Below are 24,358 nucleotides of genomic sequence, written 5' to 3' on the forward strand. Positions count from 1 at the left end.
TGTATGACCGTCAGATTTATTTTAAAAAGCTGCAGCCCTTAAAATAAATTACCATCAAATCTCCAGACCATGTACTGCGTCTTAGCAGGAAGTGAGTTTGAGTGTAGCTCTGATAAAGTTATTGCAGGAACAGTGTCTGATACAGTAGTACTTGAATAATGTATTTTAAACTTTAATAGCAGCCATGAAAATGTATGGACTGAATTAATAATAATGTGAATGTAACTCTGAATATTAGCGCTGCAACCAACGATTATTTTCATCACTCCATCGTTCATTCCATAGTTCTGTCAAAATGTGTCCATAACAGTTTCCCAGAGCCCCATGTGGTGTCTTTATATTCTGTTTTATCTTCCTATCAATAGAAACCTCAAAGATACAAATACAAATTCTCAAGTTTTGTAAAACCAGATCCAGAAAATGACTGAAACTGAAGATCTATCGTCTCTCAAAATAGCAGCTTATTGAGCAGCTAACTGATTAATTGGCTCTCAGCTCTAGTGAGCATTTCATTCATTTGATTTCAGCATTGTATTGTAAGATAACATGTAAAAAAAAAAAAAAAAACTTTGTTTGAAGGAAAAGCAAAGTTTCTGGCACTAACACAGTGTGTGAAGTATGTCCCTCACCCCATGTCTATTTCAGTGGCGTCTCTCTGCGTCTGTTGGGCCGGTCGAGGGGTTTGACTTTCACCGCGTGATCACGTCTCGTAGATCTGAGGACAGAAGGAAGACGTCAGCATCAACCACATCAACACTCCACTGTCAGGCTAAAGCTTTTCTCTCCTACTCTCTCAAGGAAAAAAAAAACACTTCAGTGTTTTATTGACACCTGGGCAGCTGTCTGCAAACAGTCAGTTGTATTTAGACTGGCTGCTAAGCTCAGCAGTCCTCTGTGGATCTTACACTGATAATCCCCCGTGGCTGTAGTAGAATGAGTCTGTGAAACCCAGGCATGTTGTTACTGTGCTGTGGAGGCTGTGGCACCTACATTTACATGCATACATGCGTTAAAGGTCAGAGCGATGCTGTGACAAGAATCAGCAGCGACACTGTGTCCTTTAAAGTGACAGGGAGTAAGGTCACCACCAGGATGCCGTAGTAAAACACTGCACAGACTGTCAGCTGGTATTAAAAAGCAAAAGAATCTTTAAAGAATGAACTCGCGTGAACTTTTTTTAGCTGTAAATGATTGATGTAAGATAAAATCAGCTACAGATATCCAAACAATCAGTGTCGGAGGATTTGAAATTCCCCAGAAGAAGAGGGGCTTTTTAAGAACTCCCAAAAAACCACTGCTGTAGCAAATATGCGCTGAAAATCGCTCATAATAGAGACACAAGTTGTGACTCACTCTTTCTAGGGATCATGTTGCAGAGGCGTCCTTCCTGTGCAGGAACGTTGTTGTCGCTTTACTCCCGGTTGTCTGATTCATGACGTACTTGATGAGCAAGGGAACATCCTTGAGCTGCTCTTTCATCCACCAAAGATGAAAAAAAAAAGAAAAGAACATGAATGCTACTGCTCACCAGCTGTGGATGAGAAGACCTGTCACTACCTGCAGCAGAGTCAAGAGTGAAAGTAAAGATCCTCCTTCAGGTGTTAGGTTGAGCTGCAGGATAAGGAGGGATTGGGAGGAACATAATCCCTCACACATGGCTACAGCAACTTTGATCTAGAGATCAACGTGCCAAGTCACGAGCTACTTGAGATCTGATGCTACACAGTACATCGTACTTTGTCTTTGGTAGTAGCCCATACTGCTCAGTGCCTCTAGGATAAGACTATATACTGGACACATCGTACTGAGTCATTCCTAATATACAGATCTGAATGTGACGTGTTTAATATACGAGTCAACAATAATGAACGTTTTATATTTGTATGGGAACACAAAATGGTTGCCGTTTATATTCTGTGGTCTCGGCTTGTTTCTTCCTCCTGGCGTCTGTTATCTGGTCCACTCTGGACACTTTAGCTCTGCTCCTGGAAAAATGTCAGATTACATCACTGCTGCAGCACCTCAGCTCAACACCAAGGAGATCATGTAATCATTTATATCAACATGTGCATGAGCAGATTTGATGCTGTTACTCTCTCAATTAAATAAAAATCAAGAAAAGTTGCGCCTGAAATGGATAAATGAGGCCCCCAAAGACACCACAACACAGCTGACAAAAGAAAACACTCAACACCTGTGTATTTATCCTGAAAGATTAACAAGATATTGATATTTCTTTATGTCCATATGTTAAAAACTGTATCTGCTTAAAGGCTGAAATATCAGAAATCATCACTGAGGGTTCTGCTGTGTTGCGGTTCTATCAGTTTGTACTGGGGCTGAACCTCCATGCAACTCCAGTATTGAAACAAATTGTTGTTTTAAATCTATACACAGTATATACTTTATTTACTTGATTTGTAAAGCACTTTGTGTGTTTCTGAGAAGCTCGTTGTTACAGAGAAAAGGCAGAGGATGCAACGAGTTGAAGATTACAGAGCGATGAGCCCAGATACTCTGCTGCACTCTAGTGGTTTAAAGGCAGACGTGGGACAAACTGGTTTTACTGTTTGTGTGTTATTATTGCAGCACATTCACCTTAGAATAAGATTGATATTAGCCTGATTTGAATGAGAAACTGTCGTCACATCCCTAAAAAAAATAGTTTTTTAAGGGCTTTTCTTACATTTTTTGTTGTTCTATTTTCCATATTTGTTTCTGTTTTTTTGTTTTTTTACCTGAGCTACTTGTACAACCAGGAATTTTCCATCAGTGTCCTCATTGAGACCTCCAGACTGCACAGCAAAATAATGATTTAAAAATAGTCAACTTTCATGATTCACAGCAGCGTCTATTATTGAGCAGCAAGAAAAAACAGAGAGCAAGTTTTCAGGCTACACAGCAACATGTGATTTTATTTATTTCTTTGATGTCGACATCAGAAATATAAACAGTTAAGATCATGATTTGCAGCCCTGTGGTCTAGTGATCAGAGATGATCATTTGCTCGACGTAGTGATCAGTCTTTCAGCTTTTTACATCATGACACTTCAGATTGTTAAAGACCAAGCAGAGCGGCGCGGCACCTATTTATGCACAGGTGTGAAAACTACAGCTGACACGTCAACATCCTCATCACAGAGAATCACATCAGAGTAAAAAAACACCTCAACTATTCTTTCAGTCCTCTCCTGTGTACAAAAGACGTCCTTGGGGAAATTAATGCCAAAACAAGACACATGAATCATTAGAGATAAATTGAGGGAACACATATAGGACTACTATAAAGATTATATAAAATGATTCACTCTAAATATAAAGTTGCACGTTTGTACCAGGTTTGTGACTTGAAACAATACCAGTTTAACTTGACAAAAATTTGTGGACGGCACTGACCTTTCCGTTTACAAGGCCAGAGTCAGTATTGGTAATTGCTGTTTGCAGTGTTACTGCAGTAACCGTCCCCTAACAAGGACGTTGTGGTGAAAAGAGTGAGTAAGTATTCAAATTCCACAGCAGCTCTTCTGCTGCAGGCCAGTGTGATTTAATGTAAAGGGCAGCCATTGTGACGCTCGGGGCTGTTAAAAAGACAGCAGGAGACGACACAAAGGAGGAGACTCAGGACAGAGACAGAGAGCAGAAGAAGACAGGGATGATCTGAGTCCAAGGCAGGAGAAAAGCAGCTCAAGTTTCATAATAGTTAGTTTGTCCTTTTTTTGCAGCCAAATTAATGATCTAATTGAAATAAAAGTTGTGACTAAAGATGTTTCTTTTTTCCAAAAGAGGGACAAATCGTTATTTATGCTAAACACACATTTTTCCTGGGTTTTGAAGCTGTAAATGGTTGGTTTATCAGTTACAAACTGTTTTCCACAATCTTTGTGATTTAAATGAAAGTTTACAGGAGGATAAATGTTAAAAAATCTCAAATATCTGAACTCAAGATGCACTGATGAGATAATCACACGATTAGGCGATTAATCAATTGCCAGAAAAACAATCAGCAACATCAATTTTGATATAATAATTAGTCATTTGTAGGAAAAAATACAAATAAATTCCTTGTGATTTTGAGATTTTTTACTGGTTTTCTAATCAGCAAACTGAATGATCTTTGGGTTTGGATACTTTGTTGGATGATACAAGAATTTCAAACAGGTCAACTGGATTTTAAGATGGGCTTCAAAATGGGAATTTTCACTATTTCCTGACATTTAAAGGAGCTATTTGTAAGTTTTCTCTGCCGCTGAACGTGGTTTCTTGCCAGGAGGGGGAGTGGTGGTGGTTGTCACTTGACGACAGCTTCCGCCATTGTTGCGTTTACAAGACAAGAGGCCATAATACGTCTTCTGAGCAATGATTTGTCTTAAAGGCAGATTGGAGGCTACAGTGAGTCGCTATCGGAAAGTGAAGAGAAGGGGCCGGAGCTAGCTGGTTAGCATGCTAACTCCAGTAGAAGAAAAGAAGTGATAGAGATAAGAGTTAATATTGGTGTTGCTTTCCACCACTGGAGACAGCTGTTGGTGAGTAAAGGAATGAAGTTTGATGCTGAACTCACAAAACAACTGATATGTAAACATTGGCTATGTAGCAATAGCAAAACTTGTAAATAGCTCCTTTAAAAGGCCATGAAAACATTTTCTCAATCAGCTTATTTCTTTCAAATAAGTGATTCCTGCTGTTGTGTTTTTGTCCTTTGCTCTTCAAACCACACCTTAGGTCCTGATGAAGCTAATTAGCTTTTTGGTGTTAAACTCTTAATAAACAATAATTCATTTTGTTTTAATTGTTGTTGAGCTGCAGTCCTACATGACTCCATTTTGTTCTCTGTGAAAAGCACTCTAAATTTAGGCGACATGCAGGCCACACACACACACACACAGTGGCACGTCACACTGGGTCTTTTGTGTCATTACTCCATTAACTTCATTTGCATTACAGGGAACAGGAAGACACCCAAAGCATGTCAACACACCGCAGGCCAGGACTCTCAAACATCTGATGCAAGATATGGATGCTCTGACCACTTTAAAATATCTGTGCTCTCACATACTTCACTTCACTCTTCTGGCCTTCATTTTTTTAATGCTATGTAAACATATTGATAGTCAGAAAAATACTATGTCTTTACATTATTTACAAAGTGAATCACTAACCAGCGGAGTCACTGTTTCAGTTCGGTGCGATGGAATGTAGGAAAAGTTTCTACTCTCCTTTTACAATCGAGGAGTTTCTACTGGTGATGGATCGGCTACATTAAGCTTTAAGGCAATGCACTGTTGTGAATGTTGTTGCCATCAAGGCAATGGCACAATGCAGGTTGAAAGGCAAGTGGTGTGAGATGGTCAACAGGGCTGAATTTAGCCCCAGTCTGCGCCTTTTCTGTATCAACATCACAGGCCTCCGTTTTTATGAAAAATAAGGAAGATTGTTCCAGAAACCTCAAAGACTCTGGATGGAAAAGATGTTGTCTGTTTTTAATACAACTAAATTTCTTATTCAGGTAGCTGGAAATGACAGACGTCCTTGCTCTTTTTGTTCAACAAAAGAAATATATAGACCCATTATTTTGAATATAAATATGAAATAATGTAACATCAATATTGCCAAATATAACTGATAAAAAAAAACTTGTGTTACACTGAAAAAAGTTGCAACAAACAATGCTGCAACTTGACAAATGGGGTAAATTATTATTACTTTTAACAGTAAATGTACCACATTTACTGGATTATATCATTATTGTGCAGCAGAATATTTTTTTCAAAGATGGCAGCTGTGTCTGTGCTTAGTTTGTACAATACTTAAACAAAATGTATAACCTTTATTAGTTATTGTTGTCCGTATACAGGGGATGTAAAATTGTTATCATTTCACATTTCCATACAAAATAATGTTTATATTATTCGTGTACTATACGAAATGAGCAAGGACAGATGTAGTTTCTGGCGGAGTTCAGGAAATATAGTTTGCCTCTTGAGAAACTGGCTTCATTTATTTCTATTGTGCAGCAGAACAAATGTATTTGAGGATTCTGGAAAACCAGCAGTAAGTGTTTTTCATTGAACATCTGGGATCTTCAAAGATCAGCGGGTGTTTATTTTTCAGAAAACTGGACGACTCACTCTGTGACTTGAACGTCATGGCAACACATAAGAGGCGCAAACTGATGCTAAGCAAAATTATGACCAGTTAGAGCTATTGTTGCAGGCCTGGAGAGAATCTGATCAGACTACATTCACAGTAGAAAAATTAGATCACATGACAGATGGTATTTTCAGTGTTGTTTCAGATGCATTCAATGCTTTTCTTTCAAAGCATTAGCGTTGATCGTGTGTTAGCCTACTGTGTATAGGAAACGTTTCCTACGTGCACGTCTACTCCATGACGTTATGGAGGGGTTCTATAACATTTACAAACTACAGACACATACATACACAAGGTACGAGTAGTACAACAGTTGGTACGCACTGTGAGCATATAATCTGTGACTTTATATATATTGTCGTAATAGTAATATACCAGGGGTTTGTAAAAAGTGACATTGCAATTATTTTAAACCAAACGATCAGATTTTGTCTACATCGTTATCATGCAGAACCAAAGAATATATCCTACTTTGTCTGCTGGTACAAGGCCACTGCAATTTTTCTGAGGTATCAAGCAAAGGAACCAAAAAGCAAACGGAGCGGTTCTCTACAGGAGGAGGCAACAAAACGGAAAATCACCGTAAGAGCAGCAAGGTAAGTTACAACAAATCTTGTAACCCTGAATCAAACAGACACTGAAACTCAAGTTTCAAATTGTCAGAGCTAATTAGCAGCATTGTATAGACAGTAGTGTTCAACGTCAACATCACCACAGACACTAGCACAGATGCTACACAGACAGCTAAGCAGGCAAAGAGGCTTCTGTGTAAAGACACCAATTTGCCATTTGTCAGTTTAGTTAATCCCCCCCTCCCCCCAAGAAAAAAGGAAGTTGTGAACAACAGGTTTTTTGTACGAACGAAGTGGAACACATGGAGAGGTTCATTGCATCTTGCTCTTTGCAATTCATAAACCTGATCCAGAGTCAGCTACTGGTGAGATTCAGATTCCTGTATTTTGCATCGTATGAGAGGAGACGTCAGAACTGTAGATGGGGAAGAGGAGTGAATGTCAATTTACACTGAGCTCAGGGAGAGAGTCTCTACTTGTCTTTCACCAGTTGGTTTGTTTTATTTCCAGCTCGGTTTAGCACTTCTGCTGGGCGTCATCGCCTTTTCGGAAAAGCTATTAGTCTTGCGAATATCCTCACGTGTCGGAGGCGGGGTCTCGCTGCGGTAGGTGCTTCGACTGGCGGCCTTCACGCTTTGCACTCGCCGCAGGTTTGTCCCTTGTGGTCGCTCCTCGCTGGTGGGGACTGTGGGTGATACCCTGTTCTGCTTCACGGAGGACTGTCGACCCAGGAGCAAGGGGCTGCGAGACGGGGTGGAGGGGACGGACGGGGGGCCCAGCTCCTTCTTGGTCCTGGAGGTCGAAGCTACGGTGTTACGGGCGAAGCTGGGGACGTCAGAGGTGTTTTTTGCGCTGAGAGTGTGTGAGCTGCTGTTCTCGGAGGAAGCGCCACCCTGGGCCTGAGCCTGGGCCTGAGCCTGAGCCTGAGCCTGAGCCTGGGCCTGGGCCTGGGCCAAGGCTCTCATGGTGGAGCGGCACATTTTCTCCTCCGGGGGAGGCTTGGGGATGTTCCTCAGGGGTTTGGCGCTCGGCTTGTGGGTGGAGGCCTTCTTCGGGGTCGAATCACGTGCCCATCTTGAAATGCCGCTCGTGCTGCTTCCCCTCTGAGCTTTTGACTCGTCGGGAGGCAGACTGGAGTGTCGAGGAGGTCTTGTGGTCTTCTCGCTCCTTCCTCTTGCCGGGGTGCTCTGATCTCGGAGAGGCCGGTGTGACTCCCCACTGTCGTGCGCCAAAGTCCTCTCTCCGTGCTTGCTGCTACCCGCCCTCGTAAGCTTGCTAATAGGCACAACTTTCCGCATGCCCTGGCTCTCGTTGCTGGTCAGCGTTCGAACGCCGCGACCTCCGCTGCTCTTTGTCGCTTTGTTAGCTTTACTCTTCACGTGCGCTGGTTTCCTGCTGCTTCTCTGCACATCTTTCTCTGTGCCTTGTTTTCCCTCAGCGGTGTCGCAGCTCTCCGTGTCCCATTCTTCCGTGGTCCCCGACGGGGTCATGGATGCTGCGTCCACAGATTTCGGCGCTGAAAGCTCATTGGTTGAAACAGACTGCTCGTTAGGAGACATGGACTCCAGATTAGAGGACAGTGAGCTTGGATCTTGCTGGCTCTCCTGATCCTTGCTGCAGTCCGTTGCTCTGAAGTGAAGTCCCTCTTTTGTTAGAGAGGAGCTTTCAGCCTCAGAATAATCCAAGGTGACGGAGCAGTCAGTTTCTGTGCAGTCTAGGATGTAAAACACTGGCTTCTTATTGGATACAGAGGTATCTAGAGGAAGGTTTGTATCACAGGTTGTTGATGAGACTGTGCTGTTGTCCTCTTCTTCTTTCTCTCTTTCAGGAGAGGACCCAGCCTGTGTAGGAGGATCTATTTTATCTTCCCACACTGCCTTGAGATCTACCTCTCTTTCTAAAAGTTTTTCACCTGGAAAGTTCAGATTCTTGGGAGGTGACCGTCTCTCCTTTTCCAGATCTGTCACCACCACATCCCCCTGGTTGACAAAGTGCATATGATTACTGTTATTGTTTGGACTAGGGAGGTCGAAAGCTTGAGGACCTCGAACTAAAGTATGCTTCTCCACACTAACATTCATGTGGCCGGTAAATGTTGGGTTGGGAAGGTGGACAGGCTTCTGAAAGAAACAAAAGGAGCGAGGCAGAGCGCTGCTTTCTGATACAGATGTGTAATTAATGTTGTTGTTGTACGGGTCCTCGTTATCATTTAACCCGGAGGAGGAAAACCTGGCCAGCGGGCTGATAGGTTCAGTTTCTGCACATGGAGACGTCACCTGTCTGTCGCAGCCTAACTCACGGTTGTCATCCTGGGCTAAGATCCAGGGTGTTGTCCTCCGCTGCACGGGGCGTCCCGACCGAGGTAGGCTGTTAAACTTGGAATAGTCAGTGGGATTCCCGGTGCCTCCGAACAGCTCAAGGTATCCCTGGAGTTCGCGGTCCGCTATGGAGGTCATGGTGTGACGGTGACGGCGGGCGCTGGCGGAACGTCCCAGCGGGCTGTGGGGACTCTGAGACCTCTGCTGGAAGAGGTCCAGGAGGCCTTCCTTGGTGAGCATTTCCACATCGTTCTCGCTGCTGCTGCGACCGAATCCCCCGCTCTGATCTGCACCCGACCACGCAAAACGCTTCTCCTCCAGCTCTCTCAGACGACGCTGTCTGGCTGCTTCCTTCAACTCGCGATCCATGTTGTCCTGAGAGAAACACAAAGGTGGAGAAATGTAAAGTGAGACATGCAAGAAACACACTTAGATGACGTAACTTCAAATCAGACGAGAAGCAGTTCAAGCCCCTTTTTACCTCTAAATTCACTCACTTTAATAGATGTTTCAATATTGTTTCAATGTGATACAATTTGGAGGAAAATGTCACGTTACATTATAATAATCATTAACATCAGTAAGATCTTATGTTTATAAGACCACTATTGTCTGTGGTTCACCCTCCACTGGAATGAATGCTTTCAGTCTTCATTAATCCTGAAGCTGAAGTAAGCTGAAGTAAACCACTTAATTTGGAGTTTAAACCAAAAGTGAGTGCACACAAAATGTTGATGATAATCCTCATAAAAAAAATGGATGTTGCACATCCAATATTAGGTCACACGGTCATACTGTGCCCTGTGTTTTATCTGGCTGCAAGACCATTTTCCTTGGGGACAATTAAGTTAAAGGTGGAAGTTAAAAGCTGAAACTTGTTGGGTATTCATGTTTCAATCTTTTCTTTTCTTTTCCAAATAAAGCTGCCTAATGTTTGTGTTTCTCTGTATAAACTTCTTTTTAGCACCACTGCCATATTTCCTGATCTCACTAATCAACTTAGTGATTAGTGACATATTTTATTATTACTGTTGGGGAATAATGACCAAAACCACAAAGCATTGTAATAGCCTCTTAAATCAAACTGACCTTAACAGCTTTCTTGAACTTGATGCAGAAGTCTTGAAAGATGCGGAAGCACTCGTCCAGCTTGAACGTGTCCTTGTCTTCACAAAAGAAATCGATGAGAGTGTTTCCCTCTTTACGCAGATCCAGCCTGCGTCTCTTCAGGTCCTGGAGAGTCTGTGCTGAACTCTGAGACAGGCCATCGAACAAACACACACACACACACACACACACACATTTTCTATTTAGACAACGTTACACACATTTACGGATGTCATTATCTACAGCACTTGAGTCAGCAGCGCCAGAAATGTACAGTGGCCTGGATCCAACTTTCTCTCTGTGTGTCTGTGTATAATAATGTATTACATAACTACTGCTGCTTCACCTGCAGAAAGGGCTCCAGCTGCCGCAGTAGCTCCTGGTCTCCTTGAACCTTTTCCTCCAGGGACTTAATCCGAACATATAAAGAGGAAAACTCCAACTCGATGTTCTCCACTGAGATTCTACATGAGAAAAGACAATTTGGTTATTGCACACACAATAATCACACTGCAGGCTGCAAATCATCCTTATAATGCCGGTAAGCGTGGAAACATTTGAGAACATTTTGCTGAATACACTGGCAGACTGAGGGAGGGAGGAGTAATCCTGGCTCTGTGGTGCAGGAGCTGTACTGACTCCACACAGAGATGACCTTGTGAAGCTGACAGAGCCTGACAGCCACCAGAGTCACACAGCGTTCTGAACACACTGCTCCAAGTGCTGCGCTTAAGTTAGATGTCATGCTTGAGTAATAAGGCTGAGGTGGTGATCAATTTAGCAATAAATAAAACCGTTAAAACCTAATTTACACATCCCAGAAATAACTACACACTTTAAATATATTTATGACAAGTTTGTCAGAGGCTGGTGTGTGTAAAAACAACAAAGAGGGGGAACAGTGAGAAACTAAATTTGTCTAAACTTATGGTGAATTTTGGAGTTGCTGGTGTTATTATAGCTCTGTTAAAGCATGAGGCTGGAACAGTACGACTCATTGCGTTAACAAAGTTTGATTGTGATGAAGCTATGGTCAGTAGGACAGCCAGCCAATCACAGCTTCAAACAATGCCACCTGTTCTCCACCTATTTTCAGTGGTAAAGCTTAGAAAAGTAGTGATGCACAAATCGCAGTTATATCCGCAGGCACTGATTGGATGAGCCAGGTCATAAAAACTGCCATTTTGATTAACAGCGAATGTGTGAAATAATACATTATGTGTGAATAAAATATTAATTACATTCTCTAAAATGTGAACATATTTTATGCTTCTTTTTTCATCAGGCTGAACTTATATAAATCATATATATATATTATTTAATTTGGGCAGCGTTTGTGTTCGGGAAGTAGCAGTGAGATGCAGACTTTTACTTTGAAAGGATTAAAAATGTCACACTGTGTTAAGGCTATTGTGGAAATACCCGTGGCTGTTTTCATTTGACCAAAAACGGACAACTTTTAATTTAAATAAATGTTTGTTTATTTAAAACCAGCCTGTCAGGGTAATATGTTACCATATCGTCCTGCGTAATATCCCACTGATCGGGTGCTGGTATGTAAATTGTGCTCAGGCGGGCGGCAGGTGGATTAGTTATGCATACATGTGGATTCAGATGACATCAGAGCCGTTTCTCGCATCACCACTGGAAACCAAATTTGATGAAATTCAACAACCTCCAGTGAAAAAAAAAATGCTGCAAATTATCTTGCTTGGACTTACAGAGAGATTCCTTCCAGCCTGGTTGATAACAACAGTCTCATCAGTCAGGACACATGTGCATTGACAAGTGACACCATGTGATGTTAAAGAGGGTGTGTGAACACGCTGCTCACCTGGCTGCACTCTGAACATCCTGAAGTTTCTCTGGAAATTTGAGGAGCTTCTCGTCCTTTTTCTTCGCCTCCTGTGTGGAGAGACACATTACACGTTTTCCATCCACAGATTTGGTGCAGTACAAGGTAAAGTGGAAGAACTGCTGTCTGAAGGACTACTCTGTTGTTTTGGTTATGTAAGTGTCTGGCCAGCCACTCTTGGCTCTTTTTCTGTTTCCTGTCACCATCTGCTGTCCACCTGCCCTCTGTAATCCCAGTGTTTGGTCACTGTTGATTCAAGCACCACTGCTGTGAAATATTTGTGGGAAGCTAATTCTCTGTGGCTGACAAATAATCCTTTGATCCATCCTTTATGGGTTTATTTTATATGTTTCATTAAAATTTTGTAAAATTCTGTCTGGTTTTAACTGTGAAAATCAGACCAGAAAACCTTAATAGGGAATGTGCAATGTCCTCAAAAATAGTTACCATTACACAGTAAATTATTTCAACTAGTGTTTTAGGCAAAGCTGATGAACATGTTCAGTTCATAAACTTAATCACAGCTGAAAAACAGAGTCAAACATACACATTAATGGCAACACCAGAGAACCTTATATTAATCCAAGTGACACAGTGGAGGTTTGAGTCAGTGCAGCCCAGTTTTACGGTGGCACCATATCAGTAGTGTTGATTTAACTCCATGGTAATTTCTGTTGCATCACTTTGCTGTGTTGTATTGGATTACATAAAACAGTACGGGCCTTAATGCCATTGTGTGCATCATCATTGTATCCCTGCAGCTTTTACTAACCATGGCAACAAAGTGCAGGAGGTTCATCCCCGGCTTGTTGGCCTTGGTGTCGGCCAGTGAGAGGAGCGAGGACAGCTTAAAGCCCACAGCGTTCCCTGCGTAGCCGCCCTGAGGATCAAAGGAAAGATAACAAGAAAATTAAAGGACGAGTCTGATTATATTCTATATTTTTCTTATTGTCAGAACCAACAATGAAGTGACCCTACTTAAGTGTATTAAAAGCCTAGTCAAACAGACGACATTGCCTTTGGCTTCAGGAAACTTACTTTATTGTCTGTTTTATTGGGCATATATACAAATTCAAATCAATACAACACTGATGCACTTGAGAGAATTGTTCAGTATTTAGAGGAACATCTTTACTTCCCTCGTGAGACTTAGATGAGAAAACTGGTACTGCATGCTACATATAGACCTAGAGGCTACAGACAGTTAGCTTAGCTTAGCACAAAGACTAAAAACAGGGGTGAACAAGTAGCCTAGCACTGTCCATAGTTTAAAATGATTGCGCTTCCACCACCTCAATGGGTTTAACAAATGACATATAATGTTTTGATTTGCTTTAGAGATGTTGGTAGGTGGAAATTTGTTTCCTTGCTAAATGGTCTTTATGCTTCGTATTTGGCGGACAGATACGAGAGTAGTATCAGTCTTCTTGTATTTCCCAAAATGTCAAGCTGTTTCTTTAAAAACATGTCAACGAGCCACCTCGTTACACTGGGTGACACGTTCCCTCCACATATTTATCTGTGACTGAAAACAGTCCCCAACAAATGCACAATATACTTCAGTTTGAGTGATGTTTGCTAAAGACAAATAAAAAAATCAAAGATAATGTTGAGTCAGAGCCACAGACAGGTTAGAGAAGCTGGAAAATATTCATCTTTTCAGTGGATTTGTTCACAAAAGAGAAAGAAATATGACACCAGCCTTATCATTAAATCAGACAGGCAGGAGTGTTAAAGTATTAAATGAACATGACTTGCAGACTTACAGCATTCATGATGTTTCCGGCCTGCAGCACCAGATGCAGGATGGCATGAAGCTCCTCACAACTCATCAACTCTATAGGAAGAGATCAATAGAAAGCAGATCACAACAGCCCGTCACACACCATTTTACTGTCGTTAAACACCACACACACACACACTTGACAGCCAGCAGTAATAATGACAGCATTTTCAGACTCATCTGTAGTTACATGAATTTCCTTTTACATTTCGACCATCTGTCCCTTTAGTGCTAACAGTAGGGCTAAATGTTAAATACTGCACATAGTTTTAATTAAATGGTGTCATCAAAGTTCTTCTTAATTTTCTCCATGCAGCGTTTAGGTGAGAGCCCTGCAATGCAGTGAAAAGGTCGCGCTATTGTAGAAACAAGGCTTTAAGAAAAATGCAATACGGCACAAAGAGCCTGGCAGTGTGACTCAGCTAAAATGACACTGAGGCTCAAGTGATGCTCGAAAAAATAGTTTAATATTTTTCAAAGTTTGTTAGTGAGTTCATAAACACCCAGAATATGTTTGGGGATGTGGATACAGGCATGTGATCTGTGTGTGTGCGTGTGTGTGTACAGCTACACATTACAAATTCAGCAGCACATAGCATCTTCAGCCATGCTAGCGTCATCGGATTGTCGTTTCATTCACTGCTTTTCACCACATTCACACTCCGCATAATAAGTCTTTTTTTTTTTAATTTGTGCAAAAACTTATGACATTCCCATCAGCCACAGCTGTACATTGTGTTTTGCATTAGCATGCTAACACGCTATGGTGAACATGGTAAACATTGTGCCACCATAGTGCCTAAATAGAGCCTTAAAGAGTCTTAAAGAGCCACTAGCATGTAGACTTTTAGTCTTGTTAGGTCATATTCAAGTTAATTTTCACTTGATGCCATTAACAAAAATTCTGTTGCTGTTATTCTTTGGCACAGGCTGAGAAAGAGGATAAAGCACACATCAGGCTGCTGTGTTGTTGCACAGCAACTGTCAACTGAAATTAAACAAAGCTGATGACAATTTTTGCAATCACTTACAGTCAATTTTACAACTTAATTGATATATATATATATATATATATTTTTAAATCAACATTACAAAGCAGCACCAAGATGACACAGCCTTCCCTCTCCCCTCTGTCCCCACATCACTGTATCTCAGGTGACACGTTCCTGCTTTTTGTTTATCACCGCTGACGGCTCAAATATCTGGGCCACCCGTCTTGGATGCATATGACCGTGTGTGTATGACGGAAGCGGAGCTCGTGTGTTGTTACCTTTAGTGGCGACGCGGACGACATCGATCTCGTGGCTCATCACAGCACAGGAAGGGAAGAACTCTTCACGGAGGACCATGGCCTCGATCCGAATCTCGAACCTGCCAGAGACAGAGCAGACGAGGCGGTTAAATCTGCGACCTGTGATGAACCTCACTCTGAAGGTTGTGATGGGATGGAAAAAAGTCGACTGTCTTGTTTAAAAACACTGGTGAAGGTTCCACAGAGAGCTTTAACTATTGTTTCATGTGTGGTCATGGTTGATGGACGGAGAAACAGGATGCTTACTTAGTGGAAATTAACCTGACAAATCTTCATCTTGGGATGAGGCTTTTAGTAACTCAGAATACTCAATAGTCATTTAGAAGTAATGTTATTACTCACTACTCTGAGAATGTTTTTCATGCCACTACTTATATTATAGGATTTACTATAAATAATTTAAAAAAAAAAAGAAAAAAGTTTTATTTCAATACTATGGTGCCCACAGGCCTTAAAGGGGCTATTGGAGGCTACAGTGAGTCGCTATCAGAAAGTGACGAGACGGGCCAGGGCTAGCTGGTTAGCGTGCTAACTTCAGTAGAAGAAAAGATGTGATAGAGATAAGAGTTAATATTGACGTTGCTTTCCACCACTGGAGACAGCTCTTGGTGAGTAAAAGAATGAAGTTTGATATTGAACTTGTAATGTTTCTTCTAGACTGGTAAGTAAACAGCTGTTGATGCTAACATTGGCTATGTAGCGATAGCAAAACTTACAAATAGCTCCTTTCAAGTACCACTGGCATTTGATGCTGGCTTTGAGGCTGTCTATAGCTGTTAATTGGTCCAGCCAATCATTGCATTATTTCTCCATCACACCCCCAGCATGGGCTACTGCATCCACTCTCCACTAATACTAGTATACAGCAATTGCTGTGTTACCACTCCATGCTATTGGAGAAAAGAAAATCTGGAGGAATTAGATTAGTCCTTTCTAGAGAGTATGAAAACAGGCTCATAGCAGCAGCACTTAAATCTTTGCAGGCAGGCTCATTTTGGCACTTATATCAATATCTGCTGAATGTGAGACACTGCACTTGAATTATATGTACAAATATAATACTTTTACATAAGCATGTGAATGAGGAAAGCACTACACGGTCACAATATGCTCAATGCACAAAATGATAAAGCTCTAAACAGTGCAAACCCTTCACCTTTCATTGACTGCCAAATAAGTGACTTCACATTTCCCTAGGATTCAAACTCCACCATTGAATTCAACTTACCGTGGCACCTGGATCAAGAGGTACATAAAGGAATCGACGAGTGTCAGCTTGTCTGGGTCTCCCTTAAACATCTGCAGCTTCTTGATCTGTGGAGGAAATAAAGAGAAAGGGGAAGCTCAGCGTCTACAGTCTATATAAACTGTCTTAGATCATGAGTTTTATTCAAAAGCTTTATGCTATTCATAATTTGTTCAGAGCCAGACATGCACAACACAAATAGTCAAACACAGACCTCCTCTGCATCAGGAAGGAGCTTCATCAGGTCTTTGAGCAGCTCTGCTCCATAAATCTTCCCTTCTCCTTGTCGAATGTCTTCAACAATGGAGCGGTTGGACCTGGAAGTCAGACAGCTCATTTAGTTCCACGATGAATGGCACAGGTGCTCTCTTTTAATCTTGTGTTTATTTGGGCACTAAGCCCAACTCTTCCTCATAGACAATGTAGTGGTTTATAATCTGCGATCAGGTTCATGTTCATTCAACTCCTTGAGGCCACAGTTTGTTGGTTGTATTGGATCTCAACATATTCTGAGCTGCTCCGTCAGTTTTACCCACTCACTGTACTGCGGGTCACAGTGCAGGCTGAGGCGACTGTATGTGATTTCTGAACCTAAATTTATGGGTTGCTGTATAATTAGTTTTGAACTTAGAGGACAAGATATTAGTGTTGAAGTGAGATGAGAGCAGGAGAGTGTTCCAGTTCACTTCTGTCAACAGTGTGACTCTACTACCACCAATGTAAACTAAACTCCTTTAGACTAGAACACAGAATACTGACTATTATTTTTTTTCCTCTGCTGGTTTACTTTCCTTTGCCAAAAAAACAGAATCAGATTGGAAGCTGTTCTTAACCTCAACTCTGAAATTTCTGGGCAAAAGACAAAAATCTCCAGCACAGCTTATTACTGAACAAGTCCTCTAACGATCAGATTATCAGCGACCCCACACATCCTCCATGACTTCTCTAAGCTAATGCCATCAGGAATGTGCTTTAGATTGCCTGCTTGTAAAACAATAGCGGGGATTTTGGTTTTATTCCAGAAGCCATTAGACTTGTTAACAGCATTAGTGCAAGAAATGGTCACTTCACCTTGTGTATAGACTCATAAATCCACTCTTTAAACCTCACAAGTACCTTTTGGAAGTATAAGTATCCTTCTGTATTTCAACACGTTATAATATATGTATTTTTTTTATTGTTTTATGTATGTAAATTAACTTTTGTTTGCAAACTTGCTTGCACCAAATTGACCCTTGACAGATTAATTAAGTATTTTGAATTGAGCCGATAAAAGAAGACAATGAAATGAGAATCACAGTGACAAAAAAAATATTTGTGATCATAACTTTCTCCTTCCTCACAACTCTATTTCCTTTAGTTTAGTGTTAGTATAAAGTTGAGCTCTGCACTTGTTATAAAAACAAAGTATTTTGTAACACCATATAAGAGAAGATAGGGGGTAATATATACAGATGATATAGACGAACATATATTAGTGTTGAAGTCAAATGAAAAGCCACAAACAAAAATAAACACCGCCTCTGCTGAGGTCACTGCTCAGACTCAGTCCTCACAGAGAACATTATGGCTGACAGTCAAATGTCATTAAAATACAGTGGGGAGCCATGCAAATACACCGTCATGCAAACAGACACCTAACACACTCTTCTTCAGCCTAGTTACTGTATGTAACACAATGCTGAGTCTGGTTGAGCTCACCTCGAGAGCTCCTGAACCAATTAATTAAAAACAATGGAGCGGTAAGAAAGCCGATTAGAATAAGTACACAGATTTTGACCCTAATCTCCCTCAGTTTTAAAGGTTTTGAACGGATTTTTCCTCGGCCAGGCAGTAAAACACAAAGTGAAACTGAGAATGTTTTCATGATACCATCAGTGTTGGGTCTCATATCTCTGGGACAGCAGCGTTAACAGCTAAAACACATAAATTATCAGTCTTCATTTCATTTCTGCAGTTCAGAGTCCTAAAATCTCCTTTGGGATCAATTAGTGTTTTCCCCAGTGTTCATTAGCCACTCTGTACCAGTACTCCTTATACATGGCCTCATGGTCACACCATCTCTAAAGCAGTTACACAACAACACTGAGTTTCATTTACATTACTCCCAATGAAATATCATACTGTATACTAAATATGCGGACGGGAAAGCCTGAACAAATGAGTGGAGAAACACAACAAATACAGATGCTTCCACACCATCTTATCAACCCCTCCACGACTGGTTTGATAAGTATGAAAATGATGTGAATCATAAGCTATGACCTTCCCAGTCACCAGATATCAATCCAGCTGAACAGCCATGGGAGATTTGGGACTGAAAACTACACTACATGATACAAATCAAAATACCAGAATCTATAGTTTTCTATGCATGGCCTCACAACAGCAGCATCGTATATCGGACATCATGGCATCACAGGTCTATAAGCTACTGTTCTATTTCCCATCACTGACGTTGTCTTAAGTAGAAGTATTTATTGAAGCTTGGTGCATCAAGCAGATAGGTAAATAGAAATAGAAAAATAAGGCTAATGCATATCTCTCACATAAGTGTGTGCAACTTTTGGATTCCTAAACTTAAACATACCAAACTCATGTTGTTGGACCTTGCCTTCAAAGTGATGCACACTGTCTGTCCCTGAAACTCTAAGGCGCCTCAAACACTATCAATAAGAGCCTCCTCTGACCTTGACGATTGCTGAAGGGAGTAGAGCAGCTGCACACTCACCAGGCTGCAGATAAACAATGGACTACAGTGACCTGTGACTGACCTGGTGTGAAGACTCTTACTGAATAAAAGAATACAGACTAACTGAAAAAGAACAGACTTATAGAAAGAAGGCGTGTGATCAGTCTCCATGAAGCAGCAGTTTTATCATATTCACTCCCTGGACTGACACGACCTGGGTTGCTATGAGTGCTAACTAACACACGGCAAATCACGCGAAGCCTGTTAGCATTGTTATCACCACCATTATCAACAGTCACTCTCCAGTGCCAGAGGATGGTCAAATATCCTGCCTTCCCCCCCACACACACCTTTCTGGCATTGGAGCAGTGAGGGCTGTGTCCGCTAATCTCTGTACCTTTCCTGACATTCACACCCACTTCACGCTGCGACTGACCAGCTGTGTGTGTGTGTGTGTGTGTGTGTGTACCCAGGGTTTTTCTCTCTAGCTCTCCTTTCACATTTTTTCATTCAACTATTTCTGTCACTTTTTGTGTGAATAGCCGAGTGCAAAACCATGAATGCCTTCCAGGAGACACTGTCTGAAAGCGTGCACTCTTTAAGATGGCTTTTCCTTTAGTTTGTCATCCCACTGGACATGATCCACTGAGCGTTATGGAAGCAGCTCTTCACTCAGGTGCTGATGCCGGTGCGGTGGAGGACTTACTTCTTGAACTGCTTCAGGAAAATGCCCACATTCATCCCCCTCTTGGAGTCAAGAATGCTGATCTGAAAACAAATGAAAGGCATCATGAGTCATTTTACTGTAGTTCTCATTAGCAAAAACTTTGAAACAGGAACAACACACCCCTCCCTACTCCCGGCCACTCCTCGTTGTTTTTGCTTGTGTTACCTACACCTACCCCGACCCCCCAACCTCAGAGTCACCCTATGGGACACTGAAATTCCACCAGGCCACACGTGTAGGTCACGCCTCCTTCATTAACAATGGCTTGCACTGTTCTCCTTTAATGGGTACAGAATGTACATTTTTAAAAAGGCTCCCTCACAAGACCCAATTAAAGCTTTGAAACAGCGGTCACACACTTCTGCTGTGGTTTGAATGACAAACGGTGAGTACAGCTGAGGTGGAAGAAGACACATAAAGAAACCATGTGATGAAGCTTACATCCACACACTGCATAATAATATAGTGCTGAAATTATAAGTTAATTAATCGGTTAATTATTTTAGCAGAACTTTGATAGCTTATTATTCTTTTAAGTCAGTTATGAAGCAGAAAAGCAAACGTTCTGAGGTACCAGCATCTTAAACGTGAGGATTTACACCTTTTCTTCTGATTATAACACTGTAAACTTCAGACAAGCAATCTGAAGATGTTGTCTTGGGCTCTGGAAACTTCTAAATTTTTTTGAATAATTTAAAAAGGAATTAATTTATAATGACACTAATCTTTAGCTGCAGCTCTAACAATAGTATTAACCACATATCTTATAATACAGTATATGATACACACAAAGGCTAGATAATAGATGGCACTAGAGATATGTCTCTGCATGCAGAGATTGTGGCTTTGTTTGAAACTCCCAAAGGTGTGTTTAGTAACAACTGTTCAGACTTTGAGGTTTGTCCAGCTGCAGTCAGTTCATTGTGACATGAGTATCCCTACGCCTCACGCAGGTGTTGCTTTACAGTTCACATGTTTCTGTCCAGGAGCACTCAGTGACGCAAGCATGCTTTTGTGCTGATTATGGACACAAATCATTTTTTACACTCAGAGAAAAGCTGTAACTGGGCACCGTTACCTAATGTGTCCCTGCAGGGATGTCTGAATACACACTGTATTCTGAGCAGTGTAGAGTTATGTGCTGTAGCTTTTGTATGATTATGACTGTGAGACTTTTGAATCCCATCAGTGGCGTGTTCAGGACCTGAAGTGACCAGTACATCTTGCACATGTTTGCAAAAACAATAGAAGTAGATGTTAAGAGTCTGTATGTGTCATGACTTCAGGTTTTATACATTTATTGAATCTGAGCTCTGAAACGAGAACCTACGAATATTTAATTCAACAGAAAAATCTGATTTCGTTTTACAAACTGAGAAACAAAGAAGTGATCACTGAAAATCACAATAATGAAAAAATGTCACTATTTTGATTGCATGTTTTTTTTTTCCATATTTACCTGGATGACAATGTGCTCAATAATTGACCTTACTTTTATGGTGCTCTGGTTGGATAATTCACTGAGCATATATGTATATATACTTATCCATACACCTGATGAAAGTTGTGTAGACCATGGGAAATGAAGAGTGTGGAAGTTTTTCATTTGTATAAAAAACATAAAACATAAAATGTTTTCACCTGGTTAAGCAATTAAAAAGCATTTGACACAAATACAAGCACTTTTGGATCCTATCATCATCTTCTATATGATATATGATATATATATATATATATATGATGATACAAACAGGAACTCGTATCAATCTCTAGAGGAGACACTGTAGGGTTTTAAAAGGTGGATGTACTGGCGAGTCCTCTGTGTTAAATGTAGTGACTTCCAAGGCCAAAAAAAGGCCATTTCAAATTAAGGAGGAAGAATAATCACTCTACACTCCTCCATCACCTGTTGCAGGTTTCAGTGTTACAGCAGACTCCTAACAACCACTCACCTCATCCTTACTGCTCTCCTTGAATGAGCGGGATCGGGACACCCGAGCAGAGGATCCAGTGGTTGGCGCAGCCCCTCGTATGCCCGTCAGCGCCTCCTCCTGCTGCCCGAACAGCTCCTCCACCGAGCGGACATCGATCTGGTACTGCTGCTGCCGCACCGCCAGCGTCCAGATGTTGGGCTTCCCGCGCACTTTCTCCTCCGGGATCGGCTTCCAGAAGAAGCTGCGCACGCGTCGCTTCTTCCTCGCATTGTGGTTAGTGGAGGTGGTCGCCAGGGGTGGCGGAAGTGGGGGAGCCCCCGGAGGTGGGGGCGGCAGGGGAGGAGGAGGAGGAGCTCCATGCTTGGAGGTGTCAGGGCCGACACTGAGGGAAGGTAGTGCGGCGTGTCCGGACATGGAGGACGGGTCAGAGGTTGTGATGGAGGAAGTGGTGCAGCTGCTCCCCTCGCTGCTGCAGCTCTCTGGCTCATTGGTTGTGGATGGACAACTCATAACAAGCATCACAGGGAGAAGCAGTCAGCATATGAGCTCTATGCTGAGAGAGAGTGTTACATAAACTGATTATATCTGATCAGTATTTCCTCTTTTTCAAAAATGATCTCCAAAGAACTGATTTCTTTTCTTTTAGGTGCATCTGTTCAGTCTGAAGAACATCAAAATACTTCAGTGCCGTCCCCTCGCTGCTGGAGGAAGGCGAGGTGTCCCTTCATCTAGTCACAATGAAGGGAGCATGTCCTTTGATTCTGTCCATCTCCATCACTCAGCTGGTCATCCATCGTGCTGAGCAGAGCCTTTGAAGGTTACCTCCCGGGGGAAGAGGGCGGGCAGCGGCGACGGCCATGGAGCTGGAAGAGCAACAAAAACAACATAGGACGGGATTATACTGAGGTAGTCATGCATACTGTCATGGACAATCTGAAATTAGGGGAAATTAAGGGGTGTGACAGATCAAAAGAGAAGGGGTACCCAGTCAAAGGGGCTCACAATAAGGGTAATGGCAAATCCTATCTTTTTTTCTATGTTTGAAGGGCTTTGAAGTCAGGCTCTGGGGTGGATAATGGTCAGAGATGTTACACATACAGCTTAGCTTCTGTTACACAGTTTGGTGTCATTTTCAGTCTTAAACAGTTCTCATGTAGCAGGCCGCTAACAAAGACAACTAAGGAAATTGAAGGTTATGACAATAATGGGATTTCCATTAAAAGCGTCACTTAAAAGGGCATGTGTTGTGTAGTGATGTTGTTCTCTGATGGTTTTACATCAGACTGACATCCATGTGACCTTAAACTGGCAACACAGTGCTTTCAGTAATGTAAGTGAAGTTGTTACATGAATGAGTTAATGAAATAAATTCTCAATAAAACTGGTATGATTTGTTCTATTATTTAGATTGTGTTCAATGATTCATCTGTTGACTCTTCAATGTTAATCTAATTAATTCCCTTCATTTAATTCTTTGATGAACTCCAATAAGATGAAAAGCAGCAACCACTAAAATTGCTATGGCACTGACTGCAGCTTTTTGGAAAACAGCCAGCAGTCTCTCATGTATTCAGATCAGCCTCATCTGTTGCTATAGGGAAGAGCCTGTCACATAGCAACACAAACGACAACACAGTGCACCAGAAAAAAAAAAAAGTTGAGATTAGGCAAATTTTTGTCAGTTCACGTTTCAAGGTGATCCTGGAAAAGAGTACAACATCAAACCCACCCGATGCAGGTGAAAAAGACATTTATGTCATGTCAAACAGACACATCCACAACCTCGAAGACTCAACTGTTAAATCAGCTGGATTGAAAATTGTAATCTGAAAGGTGCATGATGCCTGCGAGGAATGTGGAGTCACTCAAATACTGTACAGTTCCTTTAAACAAAGACTCTGACAGCTGCGTTATAACTCCTGCAAAACTCCAAAATGTTCACCACAGCTGACAGCTCACTAAAGGGGCAGGTAAGTGGAGACAGGTTTAAGATGTGGAGCCTGCACTAACAGGAGTGTCACACAGTGATTGTACAGTGTCATAGTCAAGTATTTTTTATAAGAAGCTGACAGTAGAGAGATAACAGGAAAGAGCCCCTCGGCCAACAGGACACCCTACTCTCACAAAACCTACGACTAGTAAAAATTCAAGTACAATTAATCTAAACCCGGTAACACACAGTACAGACCTTAACATGAAATCAAGCTCTGCTTTCACCTACACAATAAAAGAGCGCTCACTGCTATTTTACGATTATCTTGTCAATTTATTGATAAATTACTTAATTGGTAAACGAAACATCAGAAAACTGTGAAGAATGTCCATCACAACGAACCTCTATATAAGGGTGACATCAGCAGATGTCTTGTTTTGACTACCAGGCCAAAACACAAAAATATTCAATAAAGCAGAAAATTCTCACATTTGAGAACCAATTAATTTTCTTTCTATTGAGTAATCAACTAATCCCTGCAGCCCTACAGTATCTGAGAATACATAGATTATATGTGAAATATTTTGTGGTTTTACTGGTCTAACTTTTCTTATTTAACTTTTACAAGATGAAACCTTTTCCAATGAGTCAGAGTCACTGGACAATCTTTTCTAAATCCAGACTACTCCAATTTAATAATTTAATAATAGCATCCAGAGCATAATTTATTAA

General features: G+C 41.5%; 1 protein-coding gene across 1 annotated transcript in view; it reads right to left on the minus strand.

The window, feature by feature from the left end:
• Positions 1-4,902: 4,902 nt before the first annotated feature.
• fhdc1 (FH2 domain containing 1) overlaps positions 4,903-24,358 on the minus strand; it is a 31,542-nt gene continuing 12,086 nt past the window's right edge. The window contains exons 2-12 of the mRNA XM_023417354.2: positions 21,712-22,556; positions 19,739-19,800; positions 16,555-16,657; positions 16,323-16,408; positions 15,053-15,153; positions 13,766-13,836; positions 12,772-12,879; positions 11,979-12,049; positions 10,491-10,608; positions 10,127-10,291; positions 4,903-9,412 (exon numbers count right to left, since the gene is read on the minus strand). Coding sequence (XP_023273122.1) covers positions 7,220-9,412; positions 10,127-10,291; positions 10,491-10,608; positions 11,979-12,049; positions 12,772-12,879; positions 13,766-13,836; positions 15,053-15,153; positions 16,323-16,408; positions 16,555-16,657; positions 19,739-19,800; positions 21,712-22,212 — 3,579 coding nt within the window. The 5' untranslated portion in view covers positions 22,213-22,556 and the 3' untranslated portion in view covers positions 4,903-7,219. The remainder of the gene's footprint in view (positions 9,413-10,126; positions 10,292-10,490; positions 10,609-11,978; positions 12,050-12,771; positions 12,880-13,765; positions 13,837-15,052; positions 15,154-16,322; positions 16,409-16,554; positions 16,658-19,738; positions 19,801-21,711; positions 22,557-24,358) is intronic.

This window comes from Seriola lalandi, unplaced genomic scaffold (genome assembly GCF_002814215.2).
Source record: "Seriola lalandi dorsalis isolate HSWRI2012SDOR001 ecotype SW California unplaced genomic scaffold, Sedor1 jcf7180002054574, whole genome shotgun sequence".
NCBI classification, from domain to species: Eukaryota; Metazoa; Chordata; class Actinopteri; order Carangiformes; family Carangidae; genus Seriola; species Seriola lalandi.